The sequence below is a fragment of the Chrysemys picta genome, chromosome 16 (genome assembly GCF_011386835.1).
Source record: "Chrysemys picta bellii isolate R12L10 chromosome 16, ASM1138683v2, whole genome shotgun sequence".
Classification (NCBI taxonomy): Eukaryota; Metazoa; Chordata; order Testudines; family Emydidae; genus Chrysemys; species Chrysemys picta.
Window position 1 is genome coordinate 31,730,025 of NC_088806.1, and position 13,929 is coordinate 31,743,953.

Here is a 13,929-nt window from a genome sequence, read left to right on the forward strand (position 1 = left end):
TGTGCACATTCAGCACTTAACACAATGGGGCCTCGATCGTGACTGGGGCTTCTCTCTCTTCCTCTTCGATGGTGGTCTGTGAACTGATTGCTTTCCTAAGGCCGGCAGTGGCTTAAGGACACTCTGTCCTTTCATTTGCTTGCACTCCCTCTCCGGGCCCAGCATGATGCGGTTGTGTTTCGGTCTCCAGCACTGACCCCCGCGGCCTGTCTAGCTTCAAACATTTCCCACTTGAAATCATGGCAAACACCCCTCTTGACACGGGTTTTTAACCCTCTTTTCATTTTGTTTCCAGAACATAAGGTCTAGTTCTAAGCTAGGTCAGAATCGGGTAGGGGGCAGAGACTGGGCCTGCTCCATCCTAGCCCACAGCATTGGCCTGGGGTTGCCCAACGGGCATTTTACATAGTAACTGTGTGCGGTAAAATCACAGTAGCACCAGTTAATCCGACCGAAGCGTTCACACGAGCCAGCGGCCCCTGGTGTGACCGGATCCGGTTCGGATTGGTGTCAGGTCGAGCCTTTGGCTCCACCCTCCAGCCAATGGGGTCGCAGCCAGGCTGCAGCGCCGGCCCCAAGCGAGGCTGGGACTGCAGCGGGCGGGCGCGGAGCCAGGGCCGGGCCGGGCCGCTCCGCGAGCTCCGGGCAGCTGCCGCCGGGCCGCGCCGCGTCGTGGGGCCGCCCCGCCGGGATGGGCGGGACGCTGCCCGCGGCCCCTGCAGCGCCCCCAGGTAACCGCCCGCAGCGAGCCGGGAGCTGCAGCCGCCGCGTGCTCGGGGCTCGCTCGCAGCAGAGCTGGGGGGGCCCCGGCCGGGCATCGGCTGCAGCCCGTGCGCCACCCCGGCGCCTCTGCGCCAGGTGTCCCGTGTGCCCCGTGTGCGCGAGCCCTGCCCGTGTGCCCCGTGTGCGCGAGCCCTGCCCGTGTGCCCCGTGTGTGCGAGCCCTGCCTGTGTGCCCCGTGTGTGCGAGCCCTGCCCGTGTGCCCCGTGTGTGCGAGCCCTGCCCGTGTGCCCCGTGTGCCCCCTGTGGGCGAGCCCTGCCCGTGTGCCCCGTGTGTGCGAGCCCTGCCCGTGTGCCCCCTGTGGGCGAGCCCTGCCCGTGTGCCCCGTGTGTGCGAGCCCTGCCCGTGTGCCCCCTGTGGGCGAGCCCTGCCCGCTGCGTGTGTGAGGGCCAAGCCCTGGGTGTGCCTGCCTGCGCATGTGCCCCGTGAAGGCGCACCATGGGGACAGGTGAGTGCGTGTGCCGTGGGGGGTTTGGTGTGAAACCTCCCCCTCCACCCGCCCCCGGTAATTCCCAGGGTGGAGGCCTGGCTGGGGCTGTGCTGACAGACCCAGACCTGCAGTTTGGGTGGTTTCGCTCTGAGTGACGGGGTGGCCCCCGGAGGTCTCCAGGGTGTAGTGGGGGCCGCACAGCAACAGTTCATCCCCTAGCATCCGTGCCCCAGTGATGGATGTGTGAGAAACGCATGGGCAGACGCGCTGTACTGTTCACTGCCCCAGGTGTTAGCTAGGTGATCACCCCCTCGCTTGGCCAGGCAGGCAACAGACACAAGTTCAGGAGTGGGGGGATTCCCTCAGAGCCCACTCAAGGAGCGGCATCCCTGCTCCGCCCTCCCCATGGCACTCAGGTACCATCTGACTCTCTCCTAGCGCTGGGGCACTGGTGAAACTGGGGACCCGAACAGAGCATAGATGGGGCTCGCCAGGAACCTGGCCGGCTGCGGTGCCGCCCTCTCCCACGTGCTGCTGCTGCTGCTCCACATTGAGGTGCTGGTGCATTCAGGTAAGGCCCTTGCGTGGAGGAGAGTGCCCGTGCCCTGGGCAGGCCTGGGCCCTGTGCATGGAGAGTCCATGCAGTTCTGGGACTGGACTTGCCCCCTGCCTCCATCCCTTGAGGGGCCCCCTGAAACAGAGTGAACAGGTGCCAAACCTAGCCCTCTGCATTGGCTGTGAGGCAGGAGGCTCCTGGAGGCCCTGCCTACCAAGACTCCCTTACCTGGTCTGCTGCAGCGTCCTGGGCCCAGGCCGGCCCAGCTCCCCAGCGGCTGTCTCAGCCAGCTCAAAGCAGCCCCGCTTAGATTCAGCCTCCAGGGACTTGGTCCAGCCACCTAGAGCCTGTTTTTGTGTTGGTGACATGGATCCCTGGCGTGTATGGAGCGGAGGGGGGGGGGGGTGGTTCATAGGATGAGCTCCTGGCTCAAGTGTGCTGCTTTGATGGCTTTTCCCTCCTGATTCCCTGGCAGGGCTGGGGGAACCAGATCCCAAGATTAACGGGCAGTCACTGTTGGTGAGCACCATGCAGGAGGATGAGAGCCGGGACTTCACCTGCCAGGTGGACAGCTGGCAGGCCGTGCCCATGCTCACCTGGTACCTGAATGGCAAGAAGCAGGAGACCAATGGTTCCACAGTGTTGACCACCTTGGCGGAGGCCTTTGAGCAGAGCTCCAGCACTTTCACAGTGACGGCACAGCGCGCAGACAGGGAACTGAACTGCTCACTGACAGACCCGGCCTCTGGCAAGACCTCCAACGCCTCGGTGCTCCTCAACGTGCAGTGTAAGGGCCGGCTCCTTGGGCTTTGCCAGGGCTCCTGCTCCGTGCGAGCCAGGTCCTTCGTTCAGAGAACTCGTTAGAGGAGAGACCAAGGGGCACCCCTCCCCACAACACACACCTTAATCCCATCTTGCAGCCCCTCTGCTATTCCAGCCATGCCCCTTCTTTCCCTCTACAGCTCTGCTAGTACCCCTTGATTCCAAGCCATGGCCCCTGGCTAGTCCAGCCCTGCCCCTTCTCTCCTCCCAAGCTCTGCCTGTGCCCCTCAATCCTGACCCCACTATTCCAGCCCTTCCATAAGCCCCCAGCTTTGCTGCTGTTCCTCAGTCCTGGCTCGCACCCCAAGCAGAGGCAGCTGGTCATACAGAGCTCTGAGGTAGACACAGTACCCTGGGCTCCACCAGATGTATTTCGCTGGAGATCTGAGAAAGGGTTGGGCTCAGCTCCCCTGAACAGAGAGGCTAACAAGGCCCCTCCTGCACTTTCTCCAGCCAAGTCCCAGGCACTTAGACACGATGGAATGGGAGAGGCTTCCTTCCCACCCATGCTTGTGTGTCTGGACCAAGGAGGCAGCCAGAGCAGGGGCTGGATTGGAAGGGGTTAATTGTGCAGTGCTCTGGATGCCCTGGCCAGTTGCAAGGAGGCTGTCATCATTATTCTCATTAGCAGCTAATTGGGGCCCTCAGGCGCTCTGTGCTGCCAGCACCTGAGGGATTTGAGCCCCGCACCTCGTAGTCAGATGTGCAGAGAACACAGGACACTGACCTGAATCTGGCACTAATAATAACGAAGCCTCCTCATTAAAATGCTGCACAAACATGAAATTATGGGTTTTCCCTCCCATCGCTGAGACAAGAGGCCAAATTCAACTCTGGCAGAACCCTGCCCCATAGCTCATAAGTCCCTGCTCCCAGCCCACAGCCGTGAGCCCTGACCCCCAGATCCCTGCTCTAACCACTAGACCCCACTCCCTGTCCCCAGCTCTAACTGCTAGACCCTGCTGCCTCTCCAGGGTCAGCATTCACTAGGTTCAAGACCAGGGGCCAGCTTTGTCTTATACACATTTGGTTTGTGTCCTTTCTTGCCCAGTTAAACCGGAGATCATGACGATGAACGCCAAGTACCAGGAGGCCAAGGACCCGGGTCTCCTCATGGTTCTCTTTGTCCTGGTGCGGGCCAACCCCCCAGCCAGCATCACCTGGATAGATCAGGATGGGCACGTGATGATGAATACGTCTGACTTCCTCATCCTGGACACCAAGAGCTACCCCTGGCTGACCAACCATACCGTGCAGGTGCAGCTCAGCAGCGTGGCCAAGAACTTCTCTTTCACCGCAGCCAACAATGTGGGCATCACCAACTCCTCCATCCTGCCGCCGGGTAGGTGGGACCCTCTGGGAGTTGGGCACTGGGGCTGGAGAGCATTGCAGAATCAGGGCCCTTCCCCCACATCTCGTCTTGGTCTGAGGTGATTCACAAATCCAGCAAGGGTGGGAGAGGCTGCAGTCTGTGCAAGCAGGGCTGTGGGACAAGTACCTGAGTGAGGGGATGTCCATGGGGAACTGGATGTTCTAAGAGCTTGTGGGGATGGACACTTCTTTCCTATTACTGCCCTGTAGAGGAGCTGATACCTCCTTTGTCTCCCCAATATACACCTGGAGGGCCTCCTGGAGGGGAACGCCCTGTATCCTACTCCCTCCCCCCCCCCCGAAAGCATCTCTGTTTTGTGAGAACAATTTTACAGAGGAGCCCAGCTGTGCTTGACGCTCCCTGCTCCACCTTGGGGGAACTGGGTAGTGAATGTAGAGACTCATGTTATCCTTCTGAAGCGCAACGTCCCACAGCTGAGAGCAATTATGAGCCAAATCAGCTGAGAGGAAGAAAAAATGTGAATGATAGTTGGGAATACGTTAACAACACCTTACTAGATGCCTAGAAGCCCACAAGGAAGAACACCGTGTTGGTTAAAAAAACGACCTTTAAACCAGGTCGTTTTTTTAACCAACATGGTGTTCTTCCTTGTGGGCTTTTAGGCACATATATAAAACAAATGGAAGAAAGGGGAAGTTAATAATAATGACTATAAATCAGAAGTTAAGAATTGTAGAAAATTAATAAGGGAAGCAAAAGGACACAACTCTGCTGGCCACAGATTTCTCCTTAAGGACTTTAAAAATATATTAGGAATAAAAAGAATCCTAACAATTATATCAGTCCACTGCTAGATGGAAATGGTAAAATTATCAGTAATAATGCAGATAAGGCAGAAGTGTTCAATAAATATTTCTGTTCTGTATTTGGAGGAAAAACAGATGATATAGTCTCCTCACATGGTGATGATAACACTCTTTCCATTCCACTAATATCTCTGGAGAATGTTAAACAGAAGCTAGACATTTTTAAATAATCAGGTCCAGATAACTTGCATCCAGAAAATTGTAATAAATTGGCTGAGGAGCTCACTGAACTATTTATGTTTATTTCCAATAAGGCTTGGAGCACTGGGGAAGTTCCAGAAGACTAGGAGAAAGCTAATGTACCAATTAAAAAAAAAAGATTAAATGGGGCAACCCAGGTGATTGTAAGCCTGTCAACCTGACATCGATCTTGGGCCGGACAATGCAGTGGCTAATATGGGACTTGATTAATAAAGAATTAAAGAAGGATGTAATTAATGCAAATCAACATGGGTATATTGGAAAATAGATCCTGTCAAATCACTTGATATCTTTTTTTGATGAGATTACAAATTTGGTTGATAAACGTAATAGTATTGACGAAATAGACTTCTGTAAGGCATTTAACTTGGTACTGCATGACATTTTGATTAAAAAAAAAAAAGTAGAATAATATAAAATTAACATAGCACACAGTAAATGGATTAAAAACTGGCTAACTGATGGGTCTCAAAATGTAATTGTAAATGGGGAATCATCATCAACAATGTGTGTTTCCGGTGGGGTCCTGCAGGGACCGGTTCCCTTGGCCCTACGCTGTTTAACATTTTTATCAGTGTCCTGGAAGAAAACATAAAATCATCACTGATAAAGTTTGCAGGTGACCTAAAAAATATTGGGGGAGTGATAAACAATGAAAAGGACAGGTCACTGGTTCAGAGCAATCTGGATCGCTTGGTAAACTGGGTGCAAGCAAACAAAATATACATTTTAATACGGGTAAATGTATCCATCTAGGAGCAAAGAGTGCAGCCCATACTTACAGGACGGGGGACTCTAGCCTGGGAAGCAGTGCCTCTGAAAAACACTTGGGAGTCATGGTGGATAATCAGCTGAACACGTATCAGAGGGGTAGCCGTGTTAGTCTGAATCTGTAAAAAGCAACAGAGGGTCCTAAGCTGAACATGAGCTACTAGTGTGATGCTGTGGCCAAAAATGCTAATGAGATCTTGGCATGCATAAATAGGGGAATCTTGAGTAGGAGTAGAGATTTAACCTCTGTGTTTGGCACTGGTGCGACTGCTGCTGGAATCCTGTGTCCAGTTCTGGTGTCCGCAATTCAAGGGGGATGTTGATAAATTGGAGACGGGTCAGAGAAGAGCCATCAGAATGATTAAAGGACTAGAAAACATGTTTTATAGGGATAGACTCAAAGAGCACTATTTATTTAGCTTAACAAAGAGACGGTTAAGGGGTGACTCGATTGCGGTCTATAAATATGTACATGGGGAGCAAATATTTAATAATGGGCCCTTCAGTCTACCAGAGAGAGAGAGGACAAGATCCAAGGGCTGGAAGTTGAAGCTAGACAAATTCAGAGTGGAAATAAGATGTCCCTGTTTAACGGTGAGAGTAATTAAGCACTGGAACAATTTAGCAGGGGTTGTGGTGGATTCTCCATCACTGCTCTGGGAATTATTTGGGGCAAGTTCCCTGGCCTGTGTTATAAAGTCAGACTAGATGATCACCATGGCCATTCCTGGCCTTGGAATCTATGGCTCCCCCATCACAGGTTCATATATGCCAGACAGCCTCTGGTGCCATATGGGAATGGCCAGTGAGCAAGCCCGGGGGTGGCGTAGGCCTGTGTGTGCTGCGTCTAGAGGTCTCTAATGCGGGTGCCTGGCTCTGGTACAGGTCTCCTGGATACCCGTGTGGAGCTGCCCCTCCTGGCCATCATCGTTGGAGGAGCCTTGGCACTGGGGACTCTCGTCTGCCTCAACACCCTCATCATCTGTGTCGTCTGGAGGAAGGGGAAGAAGGCGTCAGGTGAGAGGGACGTGTCCTTGCATTGCCGGTGCCCTGGACACCAGGGCTTTTCTTTGGGCCTGGGAGTGCTCCCTCCCCCAACTGCTTGGGTTATGGGCCCGGGTGCCCCTGCCGCGCCCAGCTCTGTGTAAAGGCCAGGATGCCAACTTTGCCCCTAACGCTCTCTCTCTTCTTTGCCAGGGCTCTCTGGACCTACACCGCCGCCTCCGAGGTAACCCACCCCTGCCCCTCGCTGTGGGGTCTGTTCTGACAGTACGTGGTGGAGGGGTAAAAGTGCCTTATTTATCCCCCTCCTCCACCCTCACTGAACAGCCTGCAAACCCCCACCACACACCTGTGCCTGTCTCTTTAACCCCTTCACTGCTTTGGCATGTGCAGTTTTTGGGGAGGGTCTACTAGGAGCATGTGGGGATTGGCTCAGTTCCATGTGGTGGCCCCTGGGGCTGGGGTAAGTTTGGTGGTGTTGCAAGGTGCCAGATTCACAGTACTGGAGATTGGCGTCCTCTATCCCCAGAGCAGGGCCAGCCCGGGCACCCATGCCCTGCCCCGCCTTGGAGACCCTGTGTAGGGGCAAGAGGGGAGTCCTGGAGGGCCAGCTGGAGCGGACTGTAATTTGCGCCCTTGGGAGCTAGACTGACTCCTGCCAACTCACTTCACAGAGGGGCCCCAGCTGCTGTCTGGGGACAGTGTCAGTCCCTGCCAGGCGGGCAGGGCTCCCTAGCCAGACCTCCCCCCTCGAGCAGCGCTGGTTCCATGGGACATGGATGTAGGAGCAGGGGCTGAGGGCCAGCCCAGCCCGGAATGAGCCAAATCTACTGCCACATAGGCATGACCTGCGGGCAGGACCTCTGGGCAAGAGGCCTGCACTGCAGTATGTGCTGTGCCACTGGAGGGGGATCTTGCAGCCATTCAGTCTTCGTTCTTGTTGCAGCGATTCCAACAACCTGAAGCTGAGCAGCGTGCGACTGCCACGAGAGAACATGTCCCTCCCATCCAACCTGCAGCTCAATGACCTCACACAGGAGGCCAAAGGTGTGTTCCTTACCAGAACTGGGCAGTTCAGAGGGATGTCCCTTCTGAGCTGGGCGCAGCTGCCCATAGCAGATGGGGTGGGATTTCCCATTGACCCAGTGTGAGCTTTTCCTGCATCTGTCTGGGGCAGCGGCTTCCCCTTTGATTGTAGGTCTGTACTTTGGGCTGGGTCCCTGCTGCATTTGGAGGGGGGGCTGGGACTGGACCGGTATCCCCAGGTAGGGGAGTCCCAGTTCTGATGGGGGCAGTACAGACATGTGGACACAATGCGTGTGACTCCTCCTCACTCCAAACACCACCTTCCCCTGACAGCCAGCCGTGGAGACGCAGGAATCCAGACTGAGCGGAAGGACGATGCCCTATCAGAGCCAGAGAACAGCCTGGGCCTTGGTAATAGAGGTAACAAGTCTGGGCAGCTCTCTAGGGGCCGGGAGTGGATCTGGGAAAGGTGGTTCCAGCCTGTGATGGACTAGTGCAAATGGCTCACTACTGGGTGCAGTGTCAGCTCATCATTCTGGGATGTATTAGCAGAAGTGTGGTAAGCAAGACACAGGAAGTAAGTCTTCCGCTCTACTCCACGCTGATTAGGCCTCAACTGGAGTATTGTATCCAGTTCTGGGCACCAATTTCAGGCAAGATGTGTACAAATTGGAGAAAGTCCAGAGAAGAGCAACAAAAATGATTAAAGGTCTAGAAAACATGACCTATAAGGGAAGACTGAAAAAATTGGGTTTGTGAAGACTGAGAGAGGACATAACAGTTTTCAAATACATAAAAGGTTGTTACAAGGAGGAGGGAGAAAAATTATTATTGTTAACCTCAGAGGATAGGACAAGAAGCAATAGGCTTAAATTGCAGCAAGGGAGGTTTAGGTTGGACATTAGGAAAAACTTCCTAACTGTCAGGGTGGTTAAGCACTGGAATAAATTGCCTAGGGAGGTTGTGGAATCTCCATCAGTGGGGATTTTTAAGAACAGGTTGGACAAACACCTGTCAGGGATGGTCTAGCTAATTCTTAGTCTTGAGTGCAGGTGACTGGACTAGATGACCTCTCGAGATCCCTTCCAGTTCTATGATTCTATAACGCAAGAACTGGGGGTGGTGGTCACCAAATGAAATTAATAGGCAGCAGGTTTAAAACAAACTAAAGGAAGTATTTCTTCACACAATGCACAGTCAACCTGTAGAACTGTTTGCCAGAGGATGTTGTGAGGGCCAAGACTATAACAGAGTTCAAAAAAGAACTAGATAAATTAATGGAGGATAGGTCCATCAATGGCTATTAGGGCAGGGAGGGTGTCCCTAGCCTGTTTTCCCAAAGCTGGGAATGGGCAATGGGATGGATCACTTGATGATTACCTGTTCTGTTCATTCCCTCTGGGGCACCTGGCATTGGCCACTGTCGGAAGACAGGATACTGGGCTAGATGGACCCCCCGTTCCGTCTCCTCCACCTAGCACGCCCTGCCTGTGCTCCTCCCACTTGCTGGTGATCAGCAGGCACCGGGGGAGAGGGAGGAGGTGATTGGCAGGGCTGCTGTTGGGTGCTGAGCACCCACTATTTTTTTTCCAGGGGTCTCCAGCCCTGGAGCACCCACAGAGTGGGCGCCTGTGGGTCTGATCCCGTAGGGCTGGTCTTATCTTCTTAATATTATTTAATTTACATGTTTAGATCTTTGCATAGATTGTCATTATTCAAACCTATTTAACTTAAATACTAAAATGGGCTGAAAGTGGAGGGGCTGGTAGGCAACTTGCATGATACACTTTGAAATGGCCGAGAGTTGGGGCTTTAGCGAGCCTGGGAACAGTGTACCACCTGCATCCCCTGACCCACAACCTGGGCTGACTGTGCAGCAGGGCCCTTGTAATGGGATTTCTTTTGTCCTCCAGGTTTCGGCCGGTTCCCGATGGTTGGGAACATTTACAAAGTGTCCAGCATGAGCAGTGATGAGATCTGGCTGTGAATGTGTAGGCAGGACACTCCTGTGGGGGTCCAGGGTCTCCCTCAGTCTCCTGGGATGAGTCCACTGATCCATCAGCACTGCAGACCCATCCAGGAGCTGCTGTTCTCCCCAGGATCCCAGACTACAGCAGCCAGCTCAGAACAAGCTCTCCATGTAACCACCACCAGAACTCCAGGTGAGAAAGTTCCTGTGACGGCAGGTCTTCCACGCCATCCTACCCCAAGGATCTCTGGGCTCTTCTGCTCTTGCACTTGAGTAGGTTAGCTAGTCTCACCTAAAACAGCATGGAGTCTGATTTTTAAGAACTCTCCAGTGTGCTGTAGGGCAGGTGGAGCACCAAGAGTGGGAATGGCCTGTTCGCCTGTCCAGGAGCAAGAGAAATTCATACATGTAACAGCCATGGTCATTTCATGTCTACTCAGTCATGGGAGCACCCAGCTATGTCCATCTCTGAATGGATCAGGGCTGCGTTCTGGAGCTCCTGTGAGGAGTCTGAAACTGCTGGGAGTGGAAGAGGGTGAGGTAATGTCAGCATCTTAGGGAAGCATGTGAGGAGGGGGGATTGGCAGGAAGCCTGGCTTGCCCAAACTCCAATCTCAATCAGTCAGACATTCCCTCTCAGGCCTGGCCAAGTACATAAGCCCAGTGGCTCCTGATGTGCTGCTTGGGGTGGTAGGAAACCCAGAAGATCAGGCTCTAGGTGTTCCAAGCTAGGCTTCAAAAATTAGGGACCACTTTGGAAAACATGGCCTGTCCTGTGTGTGTTGAGGATCATATCATACAGTGGGAGATGGAACAGACTTGTCTCCCCATGGGGCTGGGAGGGGAGAAGCACTCCAGGAGCGGTATAGTGCTGAAACCCAAAACAGCAAGCACTGAGGCCATTATTAGTGAGCTGCTCTAGTTCTGTGTACTCACCCTGATAGGGAAAAGTAAACCTCACCAGTTTGGGATGAGGGAACACCAAAAGAGTGCAAGTACCCCCTGGTGCTTCTCAGCCTCCAGTTAACTCCAGCCCTACCTTGGGAGAGCAGTGCTGGGCTGCTTCTGGTTATCCCATAATCAACCTCTTTGTGAGAAAGAACATGGGGTAGTTTCTGCTTGGAGCCCACAGCTGTCTCCTGGAGAAGAACTAGAGTAATAAAGGGAAGTTCATAATCTTTGAAAAGAACATTTAGGAGAGATGTATCCCTGCTCTGTCCTCAGTTACACTCATGCAATTCCCCTGTGGACAAGGGATAGGTATGGGTGTGCCTGAGGGTAGTTATCACTCTAATTCTTCACCCCTCTGAACCTGGACACTGCAGCGCACACAGGACATTTCTATGTGAAAAACCACTGCAGACCCTAACCATCCATTGCAATAACTGCTGTGCAATTCCTCCAGGCCAGAGTTGCTGCAGCACCTGGGCATTAGGACGGCTTTGAGGTTTTTTAGCCTTTGCTTAGTTAGTGTCTTGCTTATGATCTGTGTGTCTTGCTAGGGCAACTCTCTCTCTCCATCAATGTGCATCTGGAAAGAGCAATTCTTTCCTGGGAGACTCCCATTTGTGATCCTTCTCTCATGCCAAGACGACCGAATAAGCACAAATAGAGGTGCTGGTGGAAATAAATACATCTAGCCATGCAGGCTGTCCAGCCTCTGAGTAATATATTAAGCTATGCATCAAATTATCTAGCAGGTGTTAGCTCAGTTAGTTGTTTTAAGATGCTGCATTGTTAGCTGAGGCATGTTTTTATGTAACTTAGGCACTTAAGAATAAAATGCTATAATCAAAGTGTAATGCAGAGCTCTTTCTACATTGAGTTGAATGCTGCTATGTCTCTGGCAGGAGTTGATGGGATGGAGGGACTTACTTACCTTGTTGTAGCTGCTTTAATGAGGGAGCCTTAGGTGGTCCTCACCCCAAGGATCTCTTTCAGAGCACTGACTCAACAGTGTCTGGAAATTTCTTCCAACAGCAATAAACCAAATAATTGTCTGTAGCGGTGGCTGGTTATTTCTGGTGATCTGTCTTCTCTCCCAAGTGCATGACAATACTGGGCCAAATTCTGCTGGACGTTATGAGTGTAAACCAGGAGTAACTGTGGGATTTACACTACGCTGAGATGGCTCAGAGCTAGTGCCCTCATCTCTACTTGGAGGCTGAAAAAGGGGACATTTCATGTGTTAACTGATACTACCTACAGGAAACAAAGGGGAAAGCAGACCACACTCTGCCTTGAGCTGAAGGCAGCACCACCCTCTCCCTCCTGTCAGTCCCCTTAGTTTTCTCCCTGGAGTGGCTGCTAATGGGCTCCTGATACAGAGCAAAGGTCCATCCACAGCACCACTTTCTCCCCTTCGATTGCTTCCACTGACCGCTCTTCCCTCTTGCAGCACAGGTTCACACAAGCACATGAAGTGTGATGAATACATCACTATTAGAAATGCCTATGCCCATCTCCAGCTGAATGACATGGTTGTGTTTCTCAGCGCTGTTCATCTCTGCAATTAGTGGCTGAATCTTGTACTCATCTTGAAATGGAAACAGCTGCAGAGAAGCAAATCAAAGCCCATTCCTGCAGGGAAGTCCTGGCTCCCTAGCAATGCAGGGTGAGTCTTTGGGCTAAATTCTTTTAAATATTTGCTTGGGGGAAAGAGTCAAGCTCCTGGTCTTTAGCCCCAACTCTGAAGCCTAGCAGTCTGGGGAATGGCTATAAAAGGAGCCTCAAAGGAAGGTTTGAAAGCTAAAATCCTCTGGTAATTGGCAGCACCTTAGGCAGCGGGCAGGGCTACCAAGCAGGCCAGAGCTTTATAAAGCAGTGCACAAGCGATCAGAGGAGCGTTTACAAGGGAGTTTAGGGGGGAGGCCGAGGGGCAGGGGCCCCTCGCTCCTTCCTTCAAAGCAATAAGCTATACTACAGTCACAACTTCTTCACTTAAACAACACCCTTTCATTAACTAGGAGACCATGCAGGCAGCAGCACAGTGGGGGCTATCCAGTGTATTGTGCTGAGTGCAGCATGTATGTGCAGGGAGCTCCTGGCCCTCACAGACCGCGTACGGGCTTTGGAGGCCAGGGTGGCAGAACTGGAGGAGCTAAGGGAGGCAGAGAGGTATGTTGCAGAGGCTTTCTGGGACACTGTAGATTGGTCCCACCTCCAGTCAGACAGCCCCTGCACTGGTGACAAGGCTGAAAGGCCCAGGGAAGCAGAGCAGTCAACAGGTGCAGAGGGAAACCTTCCCATAGCTGGGGTATCCTCTCACACTGAGGTTACCTCTTCTGGGGAGGGAACTCCAGTCATTAGGAAAAGACAGGTGTTTGTTAGTAATGGGAGATTCAATCTTTAGAAACAGATAGCTGGGTTTGTGATGACCAGGAGAACCGTTTGGTGACTTGCCTGCCTGATGCAAAGGTGGCAGATCTCTCGAGGCATCTGGATAGACTTACATGTAGTGCTGGGGAGGAGCCAGTGGTCGTGGTACATGTAGGCATCAGTGACATGGGGAAGGGTAGGAGAGATGTCCTGGAGGCCAAATTTAGGCTGCTAGGGAAGAGACTGAAATCCAGGACCTCTATGGTGGCATTCTCAGAAATGCTCCCAGTTCCACACGCAGGGCCAGGTAGGCAGGCAGAGCTTCAGAGTCTCACTGCGTGGATGAGACAATGGTGGAGAGAGGAGAGGTTTAGACTCATTAGGAATTGGGGAAACTTTGGGGATGGGGGGAGCCTATACAGGAAGGATGGACTCCACCTAAACCAAAGTGGAACCAGACTGCTGGCACTTAACATTACAAAGGTTGCAGAGCAGTTGTTAAACTAGGAGATGGGGAGAGCCAACCACTGCAGAGGAGCATGTGGATCAGACAGAGACTTCTCTTAGAGGACAGTCTATTGATAGAGATTCTCTAGGTTATAGTCAGGAGCAGAGGATGGAGGAGGATAATGTAAGGGCCAGATCAGACAAGAAACATTCACATAAAAAAGAATCTGACACATCAGAAAAAGGGCAGACAAATAAACAGTGACAAGTTTTTAAAGTGCTTGTACACAAATGCTAGAAGTCTAAATAATAAGATGGGTGAATTAGAGTGCCTTGTGATAAAGGAGGATATTGATAGAATAGGCATCACAGAAACCTGGTGGCCTGAGGACAATCAATGGGACACA

General features: G+C 52.5%; 1 protein-coding gene across 4 annotated transcripts; it reads left to right on the plus strand.

Moving 5' to 3' along the window:
* Positions 1–589: 589 nt before the first annotated feature.
* Positions 590–11,761, plus strand: TMEM25 (transmembrane protein 25). Of its 4 annotated transcripts, none has more exons than XM_065570331.1 (9): positions 590–731; positions 1,650–1,782; positions 2,243–2,554; positions 3,641–3,931; positions 6,646–6,777; positions 6,958–6,988; positions 7,709–7,809; positions 8,122–8,208; positions 9,702–11,761. In XM_065570331.1, exons 2-9 carry the CDS (start codon positions 1,692–1,694, stop codon positions 9,773–9,775), a joined length of 1,119 nt encoding a protein of 372 aa, XP_065426403.1. In that variant the 5' UTR covers positions 590–731; positions 1,650–1,691; the 3' UTR covers positions 9,776–11,761. The 4 variants fall into 4 exon arrangements, with proteins under 4 accessions (XP_065426403.1, XP_065426404.1, XP_005299835.2 ...); XM_065570332.1 differs by having other exon boundaries at positions 8,122–8,199; XM_005299778.5 differs by lacking the exon at positions 590–731 and adding an exon at positions 950–1,229.
* The last annotated feature ends 2,168 nt before the right edge of the window (positions 11,762–13,929 follow it).

Coding starts and splice junctions, on each gene's coding strand:
- TMEM25 (XM_065570331.1), top strand. CDS start 1,692: ATGGGGCTCGCCAGGAACCTGGCCGGCTGCGGTGCCGCCCTCTCCCAC. Junction 1,783..2,242: donor TGAGGTGCTGGTGCATTCAG/GTAAGGCCCTTG, acceptor ATTCCCTGGCAG/GGCTGGGGGAACCAGATCCC. Junction 7,810..8,121: donor CCTCACACAGGAGGCCAAAG/GTGTGTTCCTTA, acceptor TTCCCCTGACAG/CCAGCCGTGGAGACGCAGGA.